Below are 18,238 nucleotides of genomic sequence, written 5' to 3' on the forward strand. Positions count from 1 at the left end.
CACCATTATTGTGTTCTCAGGAAAGATTCCATGTCGTGGTTTCAAGGGCCCACCAAAATAAGTGTGTATGTTTCTACACGTACATTCAGGGATATTACAATTAAGTATAAGACATGACAGTATTAATATCTGAAGCAAAAAGACTTCTGGTATACAATTATTTTATATATATATCATCTATTACATAAAAATATAAAATGGATAATCACATATACATTTACTTAGTGGATAAATATAGACAGCTGCCACTTTACTTTTAAAAAGTATACACAAGAAAGGGGCACCTGGGTGGTTTAGTGGGTTAAGCGTCTGACTCTTGATTTCAGCTCAGGTCATGATCTCACAGTTGTGAGATCAAGCCCTGCGTCAGGCTCTGTGCTGAGCGTGGAGCCTGGTTAAGATTCTCTCCATCCCTCTCCCTTTGCCTCTCCCCTACTTGGCACGTGGGTGCTCTCTCTCCCAAAATAAAATTGACTAATTTTAAAAAGTATACACAAGATGAAATGTTAATTTTCTTCTAAATCCTAATCACTTTTTCCCTTGAAAAAAATTCCTAACTCATTTGAAGGTACTCACTGAATGAACAATGCTAAGTTTCTGAGCAAGTCAACTACTCAGTGTTGATACTGAACACAAGTTACAGTTCAGTATGAGGTGGAGGTAAAAAGCTATAGGTAAAATCTCTCTCCCTGAGTGCTATCTGAGGTCTTTAAACAAATGGTTCTGAAGCCTCAATGCATATTTCAATCACCTGGGGGAAAGCATTTAAAATATAAATATGCCTGAGCCCCGTGCCTATCTATGGAATCAAAGGTCACCAAAGGAGTGATCCAGTCAGCTGAAAACTAAATCTCAGATCAGCATTTTGGAAACAATGTTCTAACTACCAAATGTTTCTGCAACTGCCCTAATTTATCTGTGTGATGAAGGTTTTTATGCCAACACTTTCTGTAACTTCAAAGGCACAGAAGAGACTACATGAAGATTTAGTTACCTTAATGTTTTCTGGTTGCTTTGATTTACCTATTTAGAAGCAAATCAAAGCTTTAAGAACAAACTACAAAGACACGAATGATATTATACACGAGGCAGTGGGATAAAGTGACCATTAAACAAAAATGTAAATCTTCCTAATACCTAAAAAACCCCCAACCCCCAATTCTGAGAACCTGAGATTGTACACAGGAGGAAAAAAAACTGCTATGGCAGACTGGAGGTGGAGGAACACCATGTCCCTGAAATCAAGCTGCCCAGGGGCCAGGTGACAGTGTGTAGAGAATCATCTTGACACTAGGATGAAAAGACAGTGCAGTCTGTTCCCAGTTCGTCCAGATGGCTCAAGTGTTTTCTTCGTGCCCAGTAAGATGTAGGTCTTCGGTGCGAATTACTAAAAGCTATGCAACCACTACCATTTCCTACCTATCTCACTGGGCAATACGAAGGAAGTCCTTCATTACTGTTCCAATACGTTAGCCTAATATCTAAACAGCTCTACCCACTATTCCCATTTCTGTTTTTGCCATCCAAAGACCACCCACTTCTCTTCAATCAAAGGAGATATCTGAAACAGATCCCATTCACTGTATTCTCTTTGCCCATTTTGATCCTTATGAAGTCTCTTTTTCCTACAACCTGGTTCTTGTGAAATTATGTGGTACTCAGTTTCTTAAAAAATTCTCACCTATGAAAGTGTCATCATAGAAACGTATAGTTTTCTCTTACTATTTGTATTCTGGAAATTAAACAGCCTAAAAATCACTGGTTGTCAAGACACATTACGTAAATTTGCTCTATCCACGGATGAAGTTTTTTTTTTCTCAGCTGCATCTTTAGGATCTTGACAATTACTTTTATTAGCAGAAAAGAAGGCTACCTGACTCTTATTCTAGAAATACATATAATGTAAGATGAAAAAACACTTTGGAATGAAAGAGATTATACAAAGCATATGATTCAGAAAAAATGAACATGGAAAACTGGAAAACCAAGTCCATTTACAGCATTTCTTTAGTTCAGAAGAGAATTCTTAGGGGTTTTATGCTACAAAGATTATAAATATAAAAGTCAATATATTTCCCATTTCCCACTTTTATCATACCCTCCCCCTCACCTTGTACGCGCAAATATGAACATACATACACAACAATCTCCAGAAAATGCCTCCCAAGAAATTATTTAATAAATCATAAAAATCGCACATTTCAGCAGCCATAAGAATTGTAGCACAAAAAATTCCAAAGGCCCTGCTTTTAGCAGCTGAGAGGTAGAGGATGCTTTACAAAGAAATTCTATATTAAGTTCTCTTTTTTGAGGGAGTATGGCAGCAAAGAAAAAAAATTTTTTGTAACTTGATTGAATATAAATGACATCCAAAGGAAAGTAAAACTCTTCATGAGCTGGCAAAGAAACTACCTGATATTTAAATTACAAACCTTTCCCTAGATGGACAAAAGGCTTATACTGGCTTAACAATACTGAAAAGGAGTATGATACAAGTAATTGCAATAAACAATGTAGCCCCTACTCTCCCCACGCCAAATAATTCATTTATATTCTAAAACTTGATCTATATTCAGAAAGATTATGTATTGTTAAAATACAAATATTAAGAGGTTACCTGAAGTATAAGCAAACAACTTGAGAAAAATGGGAGTTAAAAAACCCTTGCAGAAAGCGAATTGAACTTTTAAAAAACCACAGAGGTAAAGAACAAGATTAAACTGCACATCAGATAGTCAACAAAAGTAGAATTTACTTTGTATCAACCCACACAAGCAAAATGCTATCTTAAGTTGATCACTGAGCAGAGAATTCAGCAAGTCCAAATGAAAGAGAGGGAGGTGTTTAAGAATGATAATCTGTAGAAGGAATGATCCAAACAGCATGAGAATTCCTTAAATCTCTCAATTTAAAAAAAGATGTCAGGACCACACCATGCCCTCCCTTGTACTTGTCTCAACGTGACTGCCAATACATTTGTACTCTTCAAAGTTCCAGGGGTCATAAAACAGCTTTGTACTAGCTGAATGACTTGCTTTCAACTTCTGTATCACGGATTCCATTCAAATTCACTGTCCTGTCTCTACCTGGGGTGGAGGTGCTGGCTTGCCATTAAGAGCCATCTGGAATGGGGTGGCCTGGCCTGCAGGAGGCAAAGGGGCAGTCTTCAACTTCTTTGTACTAGTTTTGGATGGCCGTTCCTCCTCTTCTTCATCAGAATCCTGAAGGCCATACTTAGAGAAATGGGAGACCTAAGGAAGAGAAGAATCCAACAAAATCAAAAAATGTTTTAAAGATTTTATTTTTAAGAAATCTCTACACCCAGTGTGGGGCTCAAACTTACAACCCCAAGATCAAGAGCCACATGCTCCACTGACTGAGCCAGCCAAGCACCTCAGAATCAACAAAATCAATTTTAACACTTATATTCCTAAGAGCTTCCACAATACTTGTCCTTACAATCTTGCAGAATTAGCTTTAAAAAAAAAAAAGAGAGAGAGAGATCATAATATTTAAGGCACAATGTCATCTATCATACTTTACTGCTGTCCCTAGATTTAGATGATTAGTACATGTACTTGTTGCTCATATACAATTACTAAATTATTAATACAGGAAACCGAATCCAGAAACACTGCTACTGTTTTCATTTCTATATGCTGCCTAGTTGTTCACTACCTACACAAGGACATTCAACTAGTTAAATAATCCAACTGGCCTAGAAGAAAATAAACCACTGGGTTAAACTATCAAGGAAGGGAGGAAGTCAATGTCTTCATCCCCAAAAATCTTTAAATGAATGACAATTTAGGAAGAGTTGGTATCAAGAGACAAAAATTCTGCCTCATGTCTCTAAGGATGTCACACATTAGAAAAACCACTCCTTAGAAGTGTATCTACATGCTCACAGGATGGGGTAGAAGATGTGAATCATCAGCATAAAAGTTTTTAATAGCTCCTTATTGTTCTGGTGTTTAACTAACATATGTAATTTGGAGCAAATCATAATGTACCTCTATAGATCTGTTTCCTAATTTGTAAAAATGAAAAGAATTTAAGAGAGACTCTTCTAACACATTTTGTCAGTGTAACTACAGTTTACAAGAACTAGGTTAAGTTGACTATGTACCTTAAACACCCAAGAACCTGTTTCAGGACGGTACTCTTTGAATTGAGCTCCCTGTTTCCTTGAAACTGCTTCCAATCTGCCCTCATAGTTCATATCAGCAAGTCGATCTGGGCTCTTTATTAAACAGCGAGATGTTTTATCTGTTGGCCAAACTCCATCCAGTGTAACTTCGGCCTTCCTGTAATGTACAACCAAGTGAAGTGTAAATGTTCCATACTTAAGACCAGAAAGCCAAGTAACATCTATATAAAGGTACCTGTGTTACTTTGGAATTACTCTGCAGGTGTTACATAAACTTGTGTCCTGCCTCTTAGGGTAGATAAGCTTAAAAGCAAGGAATCACCCCCACATCACCTAACTCAATATCTGGTTGAAGAGTCAAACTCCATTTACTTTAAACTACCACGACACGTCAATTATTTCCAATAAAATTTTGACACTTAAGCTACGCATCCTTGATCAAATTCAGTGCTAAAAGTCCGGATCTAGGACTTAACTCTTGGTGAAGGTCTTAAAGTGGTGTTGTACTTAACAACATTAATAATAGCAGCAACTACCACTAACAAATGTTTCCAGAATGAGCTATCAGGAATACCATAATATTAACCATTAAATATTGAGTGGGAAGATGACTGTAACTGCAGTAAGGTACACCTTCTAATATCAACATGTGAGATCAAGGACTGTGTTCTATTCATTCTGTATGACTTACACCTAGTACAGTCATTAGTACATAATAATAGATGACTTAAAGAAAAAAAACTTTTATTAAGTAATCTCTATGCCCAATGTGGGGGCTTGAACCTACAACCCCGAGATCAAGAGTCACATGGTTCCACCAACTAAGTCAGCCAAGTGCCCCCAGATAGAACACAATTAAATCACATTATTTAATAGGTGACTTTTTAAAACATTATTCTTTTTAGTGTGATAAAAGATATAACACAAAATTTACATCTTAAAAAGAAATTTACCACCTTAACCCTTTCCTTTTTATACCATTCAGTAGTGTTAAGTATGTCCACACTGTTGTGCAACCAATTTCCAAAACTTACCTTTCCTAAGTAAAACTCTATCCTTAGAAAACAACTCCCCTACCTCTACCCACTGGCAACCACTATTCTATTGTTTGTTTCTATGAATCTGTCTCTTTAGATGGCCTTAAATAAGTGGAATCATACAGTATTCGATGTTTTATGACCAGTTTATTTATGTCCTCAAGGTTCATCCGTGCTTTAGCATATGTCAGAACTTCCTTCCTTTTTAAGGCTATATAATATTCCATTGTGTGTAAAAAGATTTTGTTTATCCATTCATCTGTCAATGAATATTTGGGTTGCTTCTACTTCTTTGCTATTATGAACACTGTTATGAACATGGGTGTGTAATCACTCATGGTTGTGAGATCCTGCTGCCAATCCATCTGGATATATACCCAGGATATATATCTATATATACATCTATGTATCTATATCTGTATGCACATCTACATATCTATATCTATACTCATATATAGATATACGTATATATCTAGATACATACACACACATACATACACATATATGTGTATATTGCTTCCAATTCTTTAGAAACTGATGGGTCATTTTTAATTTTCTGAGGAATCACCATACTCTTTTCCATAGTAACTGAACGATTTTACATTCCCACCAAGATATACAAAGGTTCCAATTTCTCCATATTCTTGCCAAAACTTTTCTTTTTTAAACTTAGTAACGATCCTGATGGTATGATGGCTCACTGTGGTTTTGATTTGCATTTCTCTAATTATTAGCAATGTTGAGTACCTTTTCATATGTTTGCTGGCAATCTGTATCTCTGGAGACATGTGTACTGAAGTCCTTTGTCCAGTTTTTTTTTTTTTTTTTTTGGTGGTATTTTTGTTGTTGTTGAGATATAGTTCTTCATATTAACCACTTACCAGAAATATGATTTGTAAATATTTGCTCCCATTCTGCAGGTTGGCTTTTCATTCTGTTGCATGTGTTCTTAGATGTACAGGGTTCTTATATTTTAATGTAGTCTAATTTGTTCATTTTTACTATTGTTGCCTATGCTTTTAGTGTTGTATTCAGTAAATCCTTGTCAAAATATAATGACATGGTAAAAAGAAGGCCTTGGGGCACCTGGGTGGCTCAGTTGGTTAACTGTCCCAACTCTTGATTTCCATCAGCTCAGATCATGATCTCATGGTTAATGAGTTTGAACCACACATCAGGCTCTGTGCTGGGAACAAGGAGTCTGCTTGGGATTTTCCGTCTCCCATTCTTTCTGCCCTTCCCCCCATTCCCTCTCTCTTAAAAATAAACAACCATTTAAAAAAAGAACGTCTCTTCAAAAAATGGTGTTGGGAAAACTGGACAGTAACATGCTAAAGAATAAAACTGGACCACTTTCTTACACCATACACAAAAATAAATTCAAAATGGATTAAAGACCTAAATGTGAGACCTGAAACCATAAAAATCTTAGGAGAGAACACAGGCAGTTAACTTCTTTAACACTGGCCACAGCAACTTCTTTCTAGGTATGTCTCCAGAGGCAAGGGAAACAAAATAAAAAATAAACTATTGGGACTATACTAAAATAACAACCTTCTACACAATGAAGGAATCAATCAACAAAACCAAAAGGCAACCTAAGAAATGGGAGACGGTGTTTGCAAATGACATATCTGATAAAGGGCTAGTATCCACAATACACAAAGAACTTATAATACTCAATACCCAAAAAATGAATAATCCAATTAAAAATGGACAGAAGACATGAATAGACAGTTTTCCCAAAGAAGACGTACAGATGGCCAAAACACATGAAAAGATGCTCAGTATCACTCATCAACAGGGAAATGCAAATCAAAACTACAATGAGATATCACTCATACCTGTCAGAATAGCTAAAATCAACAACACAGGAAACAACAACAGGTACTGGCGAGGATGTGGAGAAAAAGGAACCTGTTTGCACTGTTGGTGGGAATGCAAACTGGTGCAGCCACTGTGGGAAATAGTATGGAGATTCCTCAAAAAGTTAAAAATAGAACTACTCTGGGGCACCTGGGTGGCTCAGTCGGTTGAGTGTCTGACTTCAGGTCAGGTCATGATCTCACAGTTCATGAGTTCGAGCCCCATGTCTGGCTCTGTGCTGACAGCTTGAAGCCTGGAGACTGCTTTGGATTCTGTGTCTCCCTCTCTCTCTGTCCCTCCCCCACTCGTGCTCTCTCTCTCTCTCAAAAATAAACAAACATTAAAAAAAAAAACAGAACTACTCTGTGATGCAGCAATTGAACTATGAGCTGTTTACCCAAAGAACACAAAAATACTAATTCAAAGGGATACATGCACCCCAATGTTTACAGTATTATAATTATAATAGCCAAATTATGGAAACAGTTCAAGTGTCCATCAATTGATGAGTGGATAAAGAAGTATACACACACCACACACCCCATTAAATATTATTCAGCCTTAAAAAAGAATGAAATGTTGCCATTTGCAACAACATGGACGGAGCTAGAGAGTATTATGTTAAACAAAATTACTCTGAGAAAGATAAATACTGTATGATTTCACTCATATCTGGAATTCAAAAAACAAATAAGCAAAGGAGGGAAAAAAGTGAGAGGCAAACCAAAAAACAGACTCTTGACCATAGAGAACAAAATGATGGTTACCAGAGGGGTTGGGGGGGGGGGGGTTGGGTTAAATGGATAATGGGGATTAAGGAGTGCACTTGTGATGAGCACTGGGTGATGTATGGAAGTGTTGAATACTGTACTCCTGAAACTAATACACTGTATGTAAACTAAAAACTTAAAAAAAAAAAAAATATACACACACACACACACACACACACACACACACACACACACATAAAACTTCCCCTATGTTTTACTCTAAGAGTGTTGTAAGTTTTAGGTCTTATGTTGAGGCTTTAGTCCATTTTGAGGTTTTTGTTTTTTTTTTTTAATATAGTATAAAAGTACAACTTCATGCTTCTGCATACAGGTTTCCCAGAATCATTTGGTAAAGAGATTGTTCTTTCCCCTACTGAATGGTTTTGGCAGTCTTGTCAAAAATAACTACATATGTGAGGTACAATGCTGCTAGTATCTTCATAGGGATTACATTATATCTGTAGATTGCTTTGGGTAGTATAGACATCTTAATAATTTAGTCTTCCAATCCATGAACATGAGATAATTACCATTTCTTTGTCTTCTTTCAGCTTTTGCTTCCCTGGTTAATCTTATTCCTAAATATTTTATTCTTTTTGATGGAACTGCTTTCCTTTTTGGACTGTTCATTATTAGTATATAGAAACTTAACTGATTTTTGTGAGTTAATTTTGTATCCTGCTACCTTGCTGAATTTATAACTGTTTTTTATGGAATCTTTAGGTTTCCCACATAAGATCATGTCATCTCTCAACAGAGATATTTTACTTCCTCCTTTCCAATCTGGGTGATGCCTTTTTTCTTTTGAGACAGATGGTGGGAGCACACAGGGGAGGTGCAGAGAGAGAGAGAGAGAGACAGACAGACAGACAGACAGAGACACAGAGAATCTCTTAAGCAGGCTCCATGACCTGCACAGAGCCCAACGCAGGGCTCAATCTCACAACTGTGAGATCATAACCCGAACTGTAATCAAGAGTCGGATGCTTAACTAAGCCACCCAGGGCCCCCAGGATGATACCTTGTATTTCTGTTCCTTGCATAACTGCCCTGGCAGTTATATTGAATAAAAGTGGCAAGGAAAAGCTTTCACTCTTCCACCACTGAGCATATTTTCTGTGGACGTTGAAAATATGGCCTCCATTAAGCTGAGATAGTTTTCCTCTATCTCTAGTTTGTTGCGTGGCTTTCTCATAAAAGGGTATTTTGTCAAAATGCTTTTTCTCATCAGTTGAGATTATCATGTGATTTTCTTCATTCATTTTATAAACATGATGTATTACAAGATCAATTTTTCTATGTTGAACCTTCCTTGTGTTTCAGGAATAAATCCTACTTGGTCATGGTGTAAAATCCTCCCGATGTACTACTGAAATCCATTTGCTAATACAACTGGTGACAGAACAATGCTGGGGTTGGGTACCAACCCCCTGTGCAGTTGAAAATCTGTGTATCTGACTCCCACAAAACTTTACTACTAATAGCCTAGTTGACTAGAAGCCTTACTGATAACATAAACCACTGACTAACACATATTTTGTATGTTATGTGATTATATACTGTATTATAATAAACTAGAAAAAAGAAAATGTTAAGAAAATCGTAAGGAAAATGCAGTTACAGTACTGTACTATTAAAAAAACCCATGTATGTGGGCTCACACAGTTCAAGGGTCAAATGTATATTTTGTTGAAGATATTTACTTCGGTATTCATCAAGGATATTGATCTGTAGTCTGAAGTCATGTGGTTGAAGGCTTTTGGGGGCATGGGGGGGGGGCTGTATTTTTTGATTACTGATTCAATTTCCTTATTATGGTTGGTAGGGTCCCCTAAGGAGAGAGAGAGAGAAAAAAAAAAAAAAAACCCTCAAGGCAACCTGGCTATATGTGTATGTGACAACATCCCTCATGACCTTGTAACATGAGACCACTTAATCAGACTGCATGTTTGTCTGTTACCATATAAGAGAGACAAAGAAATAGAAAACGTATTAAAAACTATACCAGGCGGCGTTTGGGGCTCAGTTCTTCGTGTACAAACCCAACTGAGCCGTACCGGCACAAATAAAGTTGCTTCCTGGAAAGAAAAGCTTCAGGGTCATGACTCCCTGTATGAGAATACTGCTACAATAGGAAATATCTAAAAATTATTATACTTATAGGGCTATTCTGAATTTCCACTTCTTCACAGTTCAATCTTGGTAGGTTGTGAACATAAATTATTTTACCTGTGGCCCTTTCATGTGTCTGAACAGGTATCCGAAGCTAGTTTCTCCAATTACAATAAAGAGAGTTAAAAATGATCATAGCAGACACAAGAAAAAAAAGTACTATTAAAAAGTGTTTTGGGAAAGTAACAGTTGGTCCTCATGATATTAGGGAAAAGGAGGCAAAAAAAAGTCCTAGTGTAGCATTTCTTTACCATTTTTACTTTTAAATTCAAGAAACAATCATCTTAGACTGTACAGTAGGTCAAAAAAGCAAGTTGCAGGAAAATGTATATAATATAAAAAAATGTGATTTAGTGGATTATTTTTTCTTTTTTTTCCCTTAAAATTTTTTTTCAATGTTTATTTATTTTGAGAGAAAGAGAATGCGAGTGGAGGAAGGAGGGAGAGACACACACAGAATCCAAAGCAGGCTCCAGGCTCTGAGCTGTCAGCACAGAGCTCAACACAGGGCCTGAACCCACGAACTGTGAGATCATGACCTGAGCCAAAGTCAGACGCTTAACTGACTGAGCCACCTACGCACCCCAAGCAGATTTTTCTAAATACATAAATAAATTCATACCTATTTAGCCCTTCACCCACAGGTGGTTTTTGGTTATCATCTAAGTAGACAATCACTTCTTTCCTTCGAATATGCACAATATCATCCAAATTTAGATTTGTCAAATTCACATCTCCTTCAAAATAGATTGAACCATAACCTACAAGTCAAAGGAAATAGTTAAAAACTCATCCTGTATAGAAGGCAAATAATCTATTTTATACTCCCAGTGACTAAATAATCAGAGGAAGCAAGCAGCTTTAAACATTAATCAGGATTTTATTTAATTTTCTTAACAATTTTAAATAATCTCTACATTCAACATGGGGCTCAAACTCACAACCCAGAGAACAAGAGTCACATGCTCTGTCGACTGAGCCAGCCAGATGTCGCTAAACATGAACATTTTAAATCATCTGGTAATACTTTCATTGTGTTATTTCATCCATAGTATGTATTAGGGGGTGACATCAAACACAGTTATCTAGTTTAACATCTACATTTCTGTAGCACTTATCCTCAAAACAGCCTTCTTAAATCTCTTCTAAGTATCTGTACTACTGCTACATTTGAAACAACCTTTACTTAGTACCTAGCTTTCAGTGTACCTGAGAGCCCTTTTGAAAATACAATATAGCAAGATGAGATTTCCCCCCCCCCAAAAGTTATCTGTATTAACTTAGTATGAAGTTAAACCTAAATACTACTCCATCTTTTATTACTAAATTTTCTCTTAGTATTTTCTTGCTTACTTTCTTTAATTGTAGAAAACTCCAATGAGCCAAACAGTTACCAAAGAATGTTACACGATTATAAGCTTATTTTGTTACTTGTCAAAGTGTCTACCGTGAAGGTCAAGGTGGGTCCAAGTATAGGGGAAAAAAGAAATGGATTCAGCTATCAAGAGCTTCTTTTACTTAATTACAAAAATAAGGTGAAGATCTTTGGCTTAAACACTACAAACTTCTACGTTCACACTCACCTTTACGACCAATAGTGAAGTCAGAGACAATGCATTCTCCTTTTTCATTGGTAATTTTGGCAAGGTCATCCATAGATGGAATAGTGTAGTAACCAACCTTAGTGAGAACAATGCCTATGACAAAAGAAACAGCAAATATAGTATTAATCGTAATTGTCCTTAGGTAGAGGAATTTTCATATTTCACTTTTTCCTTTTTGAAAAATAATAATCTAAAAGCTAATATAATCTGAAACAATCAGTAACTAAATAAATTATTAAATAAAGAGAAAACATATAGGAATAAAGCATTTTTCCAAACTGGTTTTCTAAGGAACACTATATGCCTAAGAGAAACCGTGTGTTTTTTTTTTTGTTTTGTTTTGTTTAAAGATTCCTGGTCAAATAAGTTTGGGAAACATGCACATGATAGTATGTTACAGGCTCTGAGAACTTGTCAAATAATTAAGTCTATTTAACTTCACTTAATCCAGTGTTTCTCACGCTAATTAACCAGAGAAACTTCTTTTCATACGGCCTCCATTAACATACTATACTATGAAACATAATCCATAAAATGAGTTCTGAGAAAGGGTTACTTAAGATACTTTTATTCTACAGATGAAAATTCCAAAACCCAATGTGTAAAGAACCTGCCTTGATTACAAAGTAATTCGGTGGTATAGGCAGAGCTATAACTCCAAAGTCAATACGTGTTATTTTACAGCCTGTCTTCCATAAACCCCTTCTATCTTTCAAATTTACATCCCTAAGTAAAGAGCTAAAATCAAGATGAAAAATCCGACACGAGGGGTACATGGGTGGCTTAGTCAGTTAAGTGTCTGACTCTTAGTTTAGACTCAGGTCATGATCGCACAGTTTATGGGCTCGAGCCCTGTACTGGGCTCCATGTTAGCAGTGCTGGGCTCCATGCTGGCAGTGCAGAGCCTGCTTAGGATTCTCTCTCTCCGCCCCTCCCCTGCTCTGTCTCTCTCTCCAAATAAATTAAAAAAGAAAAGAAAAAAAAGAAAAGAAAAAGAAAAATCCTACATAAGAAAGTCCCAAGGATAAATGGAAACTTAAACATCTAGTGTTATTTAAAAATAAAAACAAAAAAAGGTCTAAATTAGTGTTATTTTTAAAAGTATTAACTAAGTAGATTTCTGAAGAAAACAGAACACTGGTATGCTTGTTGTAATCACCCCTTGTCCCATTTATAGGTACAAATTAGGCTAACTTGCTTTGTGAGAGAATTTAAGGCTAATATCAAATCAAACTTCATCCTCCTGCAATGCCCACTTGTATACTCAATGTGTTTCTCTACTGGCAATGTTTAGAGAGTTGTTATAGTGTCCCTGGGGATGGAACTTTAAAATGAGAGGTGACAAACAAGGTCAATGAGAAAACAAAGAGCAATTAAAAAAAAAAAAAATCTAGACTGGGTATTTGAAAAACCGATGTAGTATCATAATGAATTCATGTAGATACACACACAAATAAAATATAAAGTTGTTTTCACAGGGCACCAAGTGACCAGAAAATATATGTGAAGGCAGTAAGATGATTAGATACAGAAAAATGTTACAGACACTGCAAGATGAACTATAAAACAACTCAAATGTTCACTAACAGAGAATGGATAAACCAAATGTGGCATATTTATAGTAATGGATTACTACTCAACAATAAAAAAAGAATGAACTGTTGACATATTGTGGATTAAATCTGATAAAAATTATAGAGTCAAAAAGAATATATATAGTATTATTCCATTTATATAAAGTCCAAGAATAGGCAAAACTAATCTATGTGACAGAAACCAGACTGTGGTCAACTTCTGGGGATGGGGACATAAAAACTTTCCAGTTTCCATTATATATATTCAGTATATATATGTCAAAATTGATTGAAATAAACACTTAATATCTGTGCACTTCACTATATATAAATTGTATCTGTTAAAAAAAAAAAAAAAGGAATGTGATTACATTAATCAAAACCCAAATGAGGGGTGCCTGTGTGACTCAGTCAGTTAAGCATCTCTCAATTTTGGCTCAGGTCATGATCTTGTGTTTGTAGGTTTGAGCCCCGTGTCAAGCTCTGTGCTGACAGCATGAAGTCTGCTTGGGATTCTCCCTTTCCCTCTCTCTCTGCCCCTCCCCTGCCCACACTCTCTCTCAAAAATAAATAAACATTAAAAAAAAAAACAACAACAGGGGCGCCTGAGTGGCTCAGTCAGTTAAGTGTCAGACTTCGGCTCAGGTCATGATCTCACGGTTCATGAGTTTGAGCCCTGTGTCGGCTCTGGGCTAACTGCTCAGAGCCTGGAGCCCGCTTCAGATTCTGTGTCTCCCTCCGTCTGCCCCTCCACTGCTTGCACTCTGTCTCTTGCATTGTCTCAAAAATAAATAAACATTAAAAAAAAAAAATTAAAAAAAAAATTAAAACAACAACAACAACAAATGAGATATTAGGTCAACAAAGAAAAAAAGGCAAGTTTTAAGTAAACAATCAAGACCCTATAATCTTGTAGTTTACATTATTTGTTTCATAGATCAGTTGGGAAAAACTAATCAGTTCATTGCTGGGGGGAACGAAAGAAAAGCACAGAACTGAGGTGATAATAAATAAACATAACAACGTATACCATTTGAATCCCTACACATTTCAGTCATTATGGTTTATATACTATGTTAATTCATATCTCAAACCCTTATATGATAATAATTATCACTATTATTTTAATTAAAAAACTAGTAAGCAATCTGAGTTTATAAAGCTAGAAAAAGTAGGATAGTTTCTGTGGCTATAAAATTTGGGATCTTTATGCCAGGATAATTAATGACATGAATTTACTCCAAAAATACAGAAAGTATGTGAATTAAGAATCAACCAAAGCAGGGGCACCTGGGTGGCTCAGTCAGTTAAGTGTCCGACTTTCAATTTCGGCTCAGGTCATGATCTCACAGTCCTGAGATCAAGACCCGTGTCAGGCTCCACATTGAATCTGAAGCCTGCCTGGGATTCTCTCCCTCTCCCTCTGCTCCTCCCCTGCTCATGTGAGTGCACTTTCTCTTTCAAAATAAATAAACATTAAAAAAAATAAAAAATCAACCAAAGAGTATGTGAAAAGGGTTTAAAATGTTAACTTCTAGAAAATGCAATAAAAACATTAAAAAGTTCAGATACCTGACTTCCACTAAGTTGAAAATCTGTGACAAGTAAGAGGTCTTAAATGACTAGTAAAAGATTACTCATGTACCAATCTAAATCTGACCTGCTGGATGCATATGGTAAGCATTATTTTCTATTTCTTCTCTGTCATCCTGCAGTGACTCCTCATGAAAAGAGGTCTCTTCACTGCTTCCTTCCAGCCCATTTCGCAAGGCAGCACGCATGTTTAGTGCAACAATGGTATCATCCACACTGCTACTGCTGTTGTGTTTATTTCCAGCACTCTCTGGGGTTTGAGGAATGGGTTTGGCAATAGGGTTAGTATAAAAACGTGACACAAGAGAATCATCATCTCCATCCTGCTGATGGTTCTCATCAACAGGTTTGCTCAGGAAACTGAACCTGAAAAGGTAGAAAACAAATAATATCTTAGCTCTTTGTAACAATGGTAATAGCCAACCTTCACTGAGCTTTTACTAATAAGTGCCCGGGACTATTCTAGGTAATTCCATATATTAAAATTTTGTTTAATACTTGTGGTAACCCTCTGTGATAGGTTCCTATCATTCTCTTTTACAGGAAAGAAAACTGACAGAGAATAAGAAAGTAACTTGCCCAAATTAAAAAAGTTCTAAGTGCTAGAGTTGGGATTTTAACCCAGGAAAACTGGCTGTAGATTCCATGCCTTTAACTCCTATATTTTCGTGAATGAGTGAATCTGAGCATCCCAATTTTCCCAATTTTTAGTTAAAAAAAAAAAAAAGGCACTCTACTATGTAAGGTCAAATAAGAGTGGTGAATTTCAAACTAAAAAAATTGAAAAATTTTAGGTTTTCAATATTATTATCAGCAAGGTATTAGAAAATGCTTCATTCATGAAAAATCAAACTAGAATTTTATCCTGAGAGACAAAAACAAAAAACAAAAACAGGAGTGCAAAGATATAAATAGAATTTTTCACTGAGGCATTACTCTGAATATAGGAATATCAAAATAATCTAAATGTCTTCTAATGGGGAACTAATTATCATATATTCACAATAATGGCTACCAAGTAATTAAAAAAGAGGCATATGTATATTCATATTGATATAGAAAGGTATTTATAATAAAATAAATAAAAATAAGCAAGCTATAAAACATTGCATCATTCATGCCTATCTCTACAATATCTATATAAACAAATTTCAAAATTTTAAGAAAAGACATCAAACTATTAAGGGTTGTAAGGGTGACTATTTCCACTTCCTCCTTTATACACTTGTATACTTATTACTTATTTTTTTGGTTTGGTTACAGTGACCATGTATCACTTTGATAATGATCACAAACAAGATATCGCTCATTTTAAAGGTGGTGAAGGGTGTCAAATGTGTGAGAACCCTGGTTCAAAATGACATGCACGGATACCAAAATAGTTATGCAAAACTGAATCAGAAGAACTCCAATAATTTTAAGGTCTAAAGTACTCAAAAAACAAGAACAGGACTTAATTTCTAGATGCTCATATGCTGTAATACCATGCAACATTCACCAAACTTCATACATTTTCATAGAATGAGTAAATTCCAAGCTTAGAATCTCTTCAGAATGAGAACAGGGCTCTCTTCCAGGAACAACCCAAAACAAAATCTGGTTTACCTCTCCCCATTTTCTGGATAATCAGATGGTGAAGCGAGATCTTCGGAGTCACGATTAACAGGAGAAAAGAGATTGCTGTTGTTAAGGTTTTTCAAAACCAACTTCTTGATGCTCTTCCTATAAACAGAGACCAAAAAAAAAAAAAAAAAAAAAAAAGAACTCAGGTGCACATAATCACATCACTGGCATTACCTTAAAAACCAGAGTCAAAAAGAGCACCCTCATTCAGCTCTTACATAAATAACAATGGCCAAAGAGGTTCAATTCACAGTCTTTAATATATAACCAGGACTTAAGGTCTCAAATATATTATACTCTGCTGTTTGGAAGAATATGCTAAGCACATTCAAAACAAAGTGGGGAATCCCCTTTGAAAACAGTCATCCTTCACTGAATCCTGAACACTTTATCCAGACACTTAGATAACCCATCATAGTATGTCTCATGTTTTGAGTAATTCTCTATATGTCTTCTCTTTAAACATTTTCTTCCTTTTTTGACAGTCAGGATTTATGACTGTCTCTTCATAGAACTTGGCATGCTGTCTTGAAGAAACAGAAAGGAGGTATTTGCTGACTAAATAAGATTTCTTTTAAAGTTGACAAGAAATAGGAGTAAAAACCCCTGATAGTCAAATAATCACAAAATTTCAAATTTGCGTACAGAAGGTTTACTTAAGGCAAGAACGTCTGTGGTATATAAGCTTCAAACAAAGAACCATATGAAGAGATATTAATCAATCTTCACTTAAAAACTCACTGGATTAACTAATATGCTACACTCCCTCTTAAAAATAACAAACTGCAGGGGCGCCTGGTGGTTCAGTTGGTTAAGCTCTAGACTCTTGATTTCAGCTCAGGTCATGATCTCACAGTTCGTGAGTTCCAGCCCCACGTCAGGCTCTGTGCTGACAGTGTGGAGCCTTCTTGGGACTCACTCTCTCCTTCTCTCTCTGGCCCTCTTCCACTCTCTCTCCCAAATAAATAAACTGAAAAAAATAAAAATAAAAATACAAGTTGCAAGCAGTATATAAATAGCACTCATCTCTTTATTTCTAATCTCAACAACTGAGTTATATGGTAACAACTGTCAGCAGCATTTGTTCTAAATGCGTGTATGCTATAGTCCTTATTATAATGGTGTCATTAAATATGTATTAAATAAGCCAATGAAATAGGCACTTGACAATAAAGAATTGTTATTTCCATGAAAGTTAAAACTTGCCTTCCTATTAATGGGTAACACAAACCAATCCTCCTAGAGAGACAATCAGAAAAGCTAGAGCTCTTTACAGGCATGGAAAGCTAACAAGATAGTAAAAAAGGACTGAACCAGCACCTGGAGGGACACTGGCACAGAGAGGTGTTATTATAACGGTGTCTGTTATTTACGATTGCTTTTCTCCTGGAGACTTTTCTTCTCTAAAATTTTGCTTTTTGATTTTAAGCGATTTCTACACCCCACATGGGGCTCAAACTCACAACCCTGAGATTAAGAGTTACATGCTCTTCCAACTGAGCCAGCCAGGAGCCCCTCCTTGGGACTTCTCTGATTCCAAGGGGAAGGTTAAGAGGTTGATGGTGTGCCTGACAGTTTTGAGGGACTAGAGAGATAGAGACTGGAGTCTGGAGCCACCAGGAGGTTAGGGGCACTAGTGAATGCCACTTATTCTGTGTTGGGACCTGGAAAGTCTTTACCTCTGGAGTTAAGAGAGAACTAAAAGTAAAAAGTATAAATCACAAGTTCAGTTCTGACTCATCTCAATAAGCACTTGTCATAAAAAAGCAAAAATTCTCTGTAAGTCAGTATCATTATCTTTTAACTCTAATTATTGCCTTAAGCAGTTGTGAAAATGACAGACATAAAA

General features: G+C 36.1%; 1 protein-coding gene across 7 annotated transcripts in view; it reads right to left on the reverse strand.

The window, feature by feature from the left end:
• Positions 1 to 18,238, reverse strand: part of NUP98 (nucleoporin 98 and 96 precursor) — a 114,381-nt gene that overhangs the window by 36,599 nt on the left and 59,544 nt on the right. For all 7 annotated transcript variants that reach the window (XM_042958461.1, XM_042958462.1, XM_042958464.1 and 4 more), the window contains 6 exons: positions 16,372 to 16,488; positions 14,834 to 15,132; positions 11,579 to 11,692; positions 10,618 to 10,756; positions 4,130 to 4,307; positions 3,087 to 3,251 (listed from right to left, as the gene is read on the reverse strand). In XM_042958461.1, coding sequence (XP_042814395.1) covers positions 3,087 to 3,251; positions 4,130 to 4,307; positions 10,618 to 10,756; positions 11,579 to 11,692; positions 14,834 to 15,132; positions 16,372 to 16,488 — 1,012 coding nt within the window. The remainder of the gene's footprint in view (positions 1 to 3,086; positions 3,252 to 4,129; positions 4,308 to 10,617; positions 10,757 to 11,578; positions 11,693 to 14,833; positions 15,133 to 16,371; positions 16,489 to 18,238) is intronic.

The sequence above is a fragment of the Panthera tigris genome, chromosome D1 (genome assembly GCF_018350195.1).
Source record: "Panthera tigris isolate Pti1 chromosome D1, P.tigris_Pti1_mat1.1, whole genome shotgun sequence".
NCBI lineage: Eukaryota > Metazoa > Chordata > Mammalia > Carnivora > Felidae > Panthera > Panthera tigris.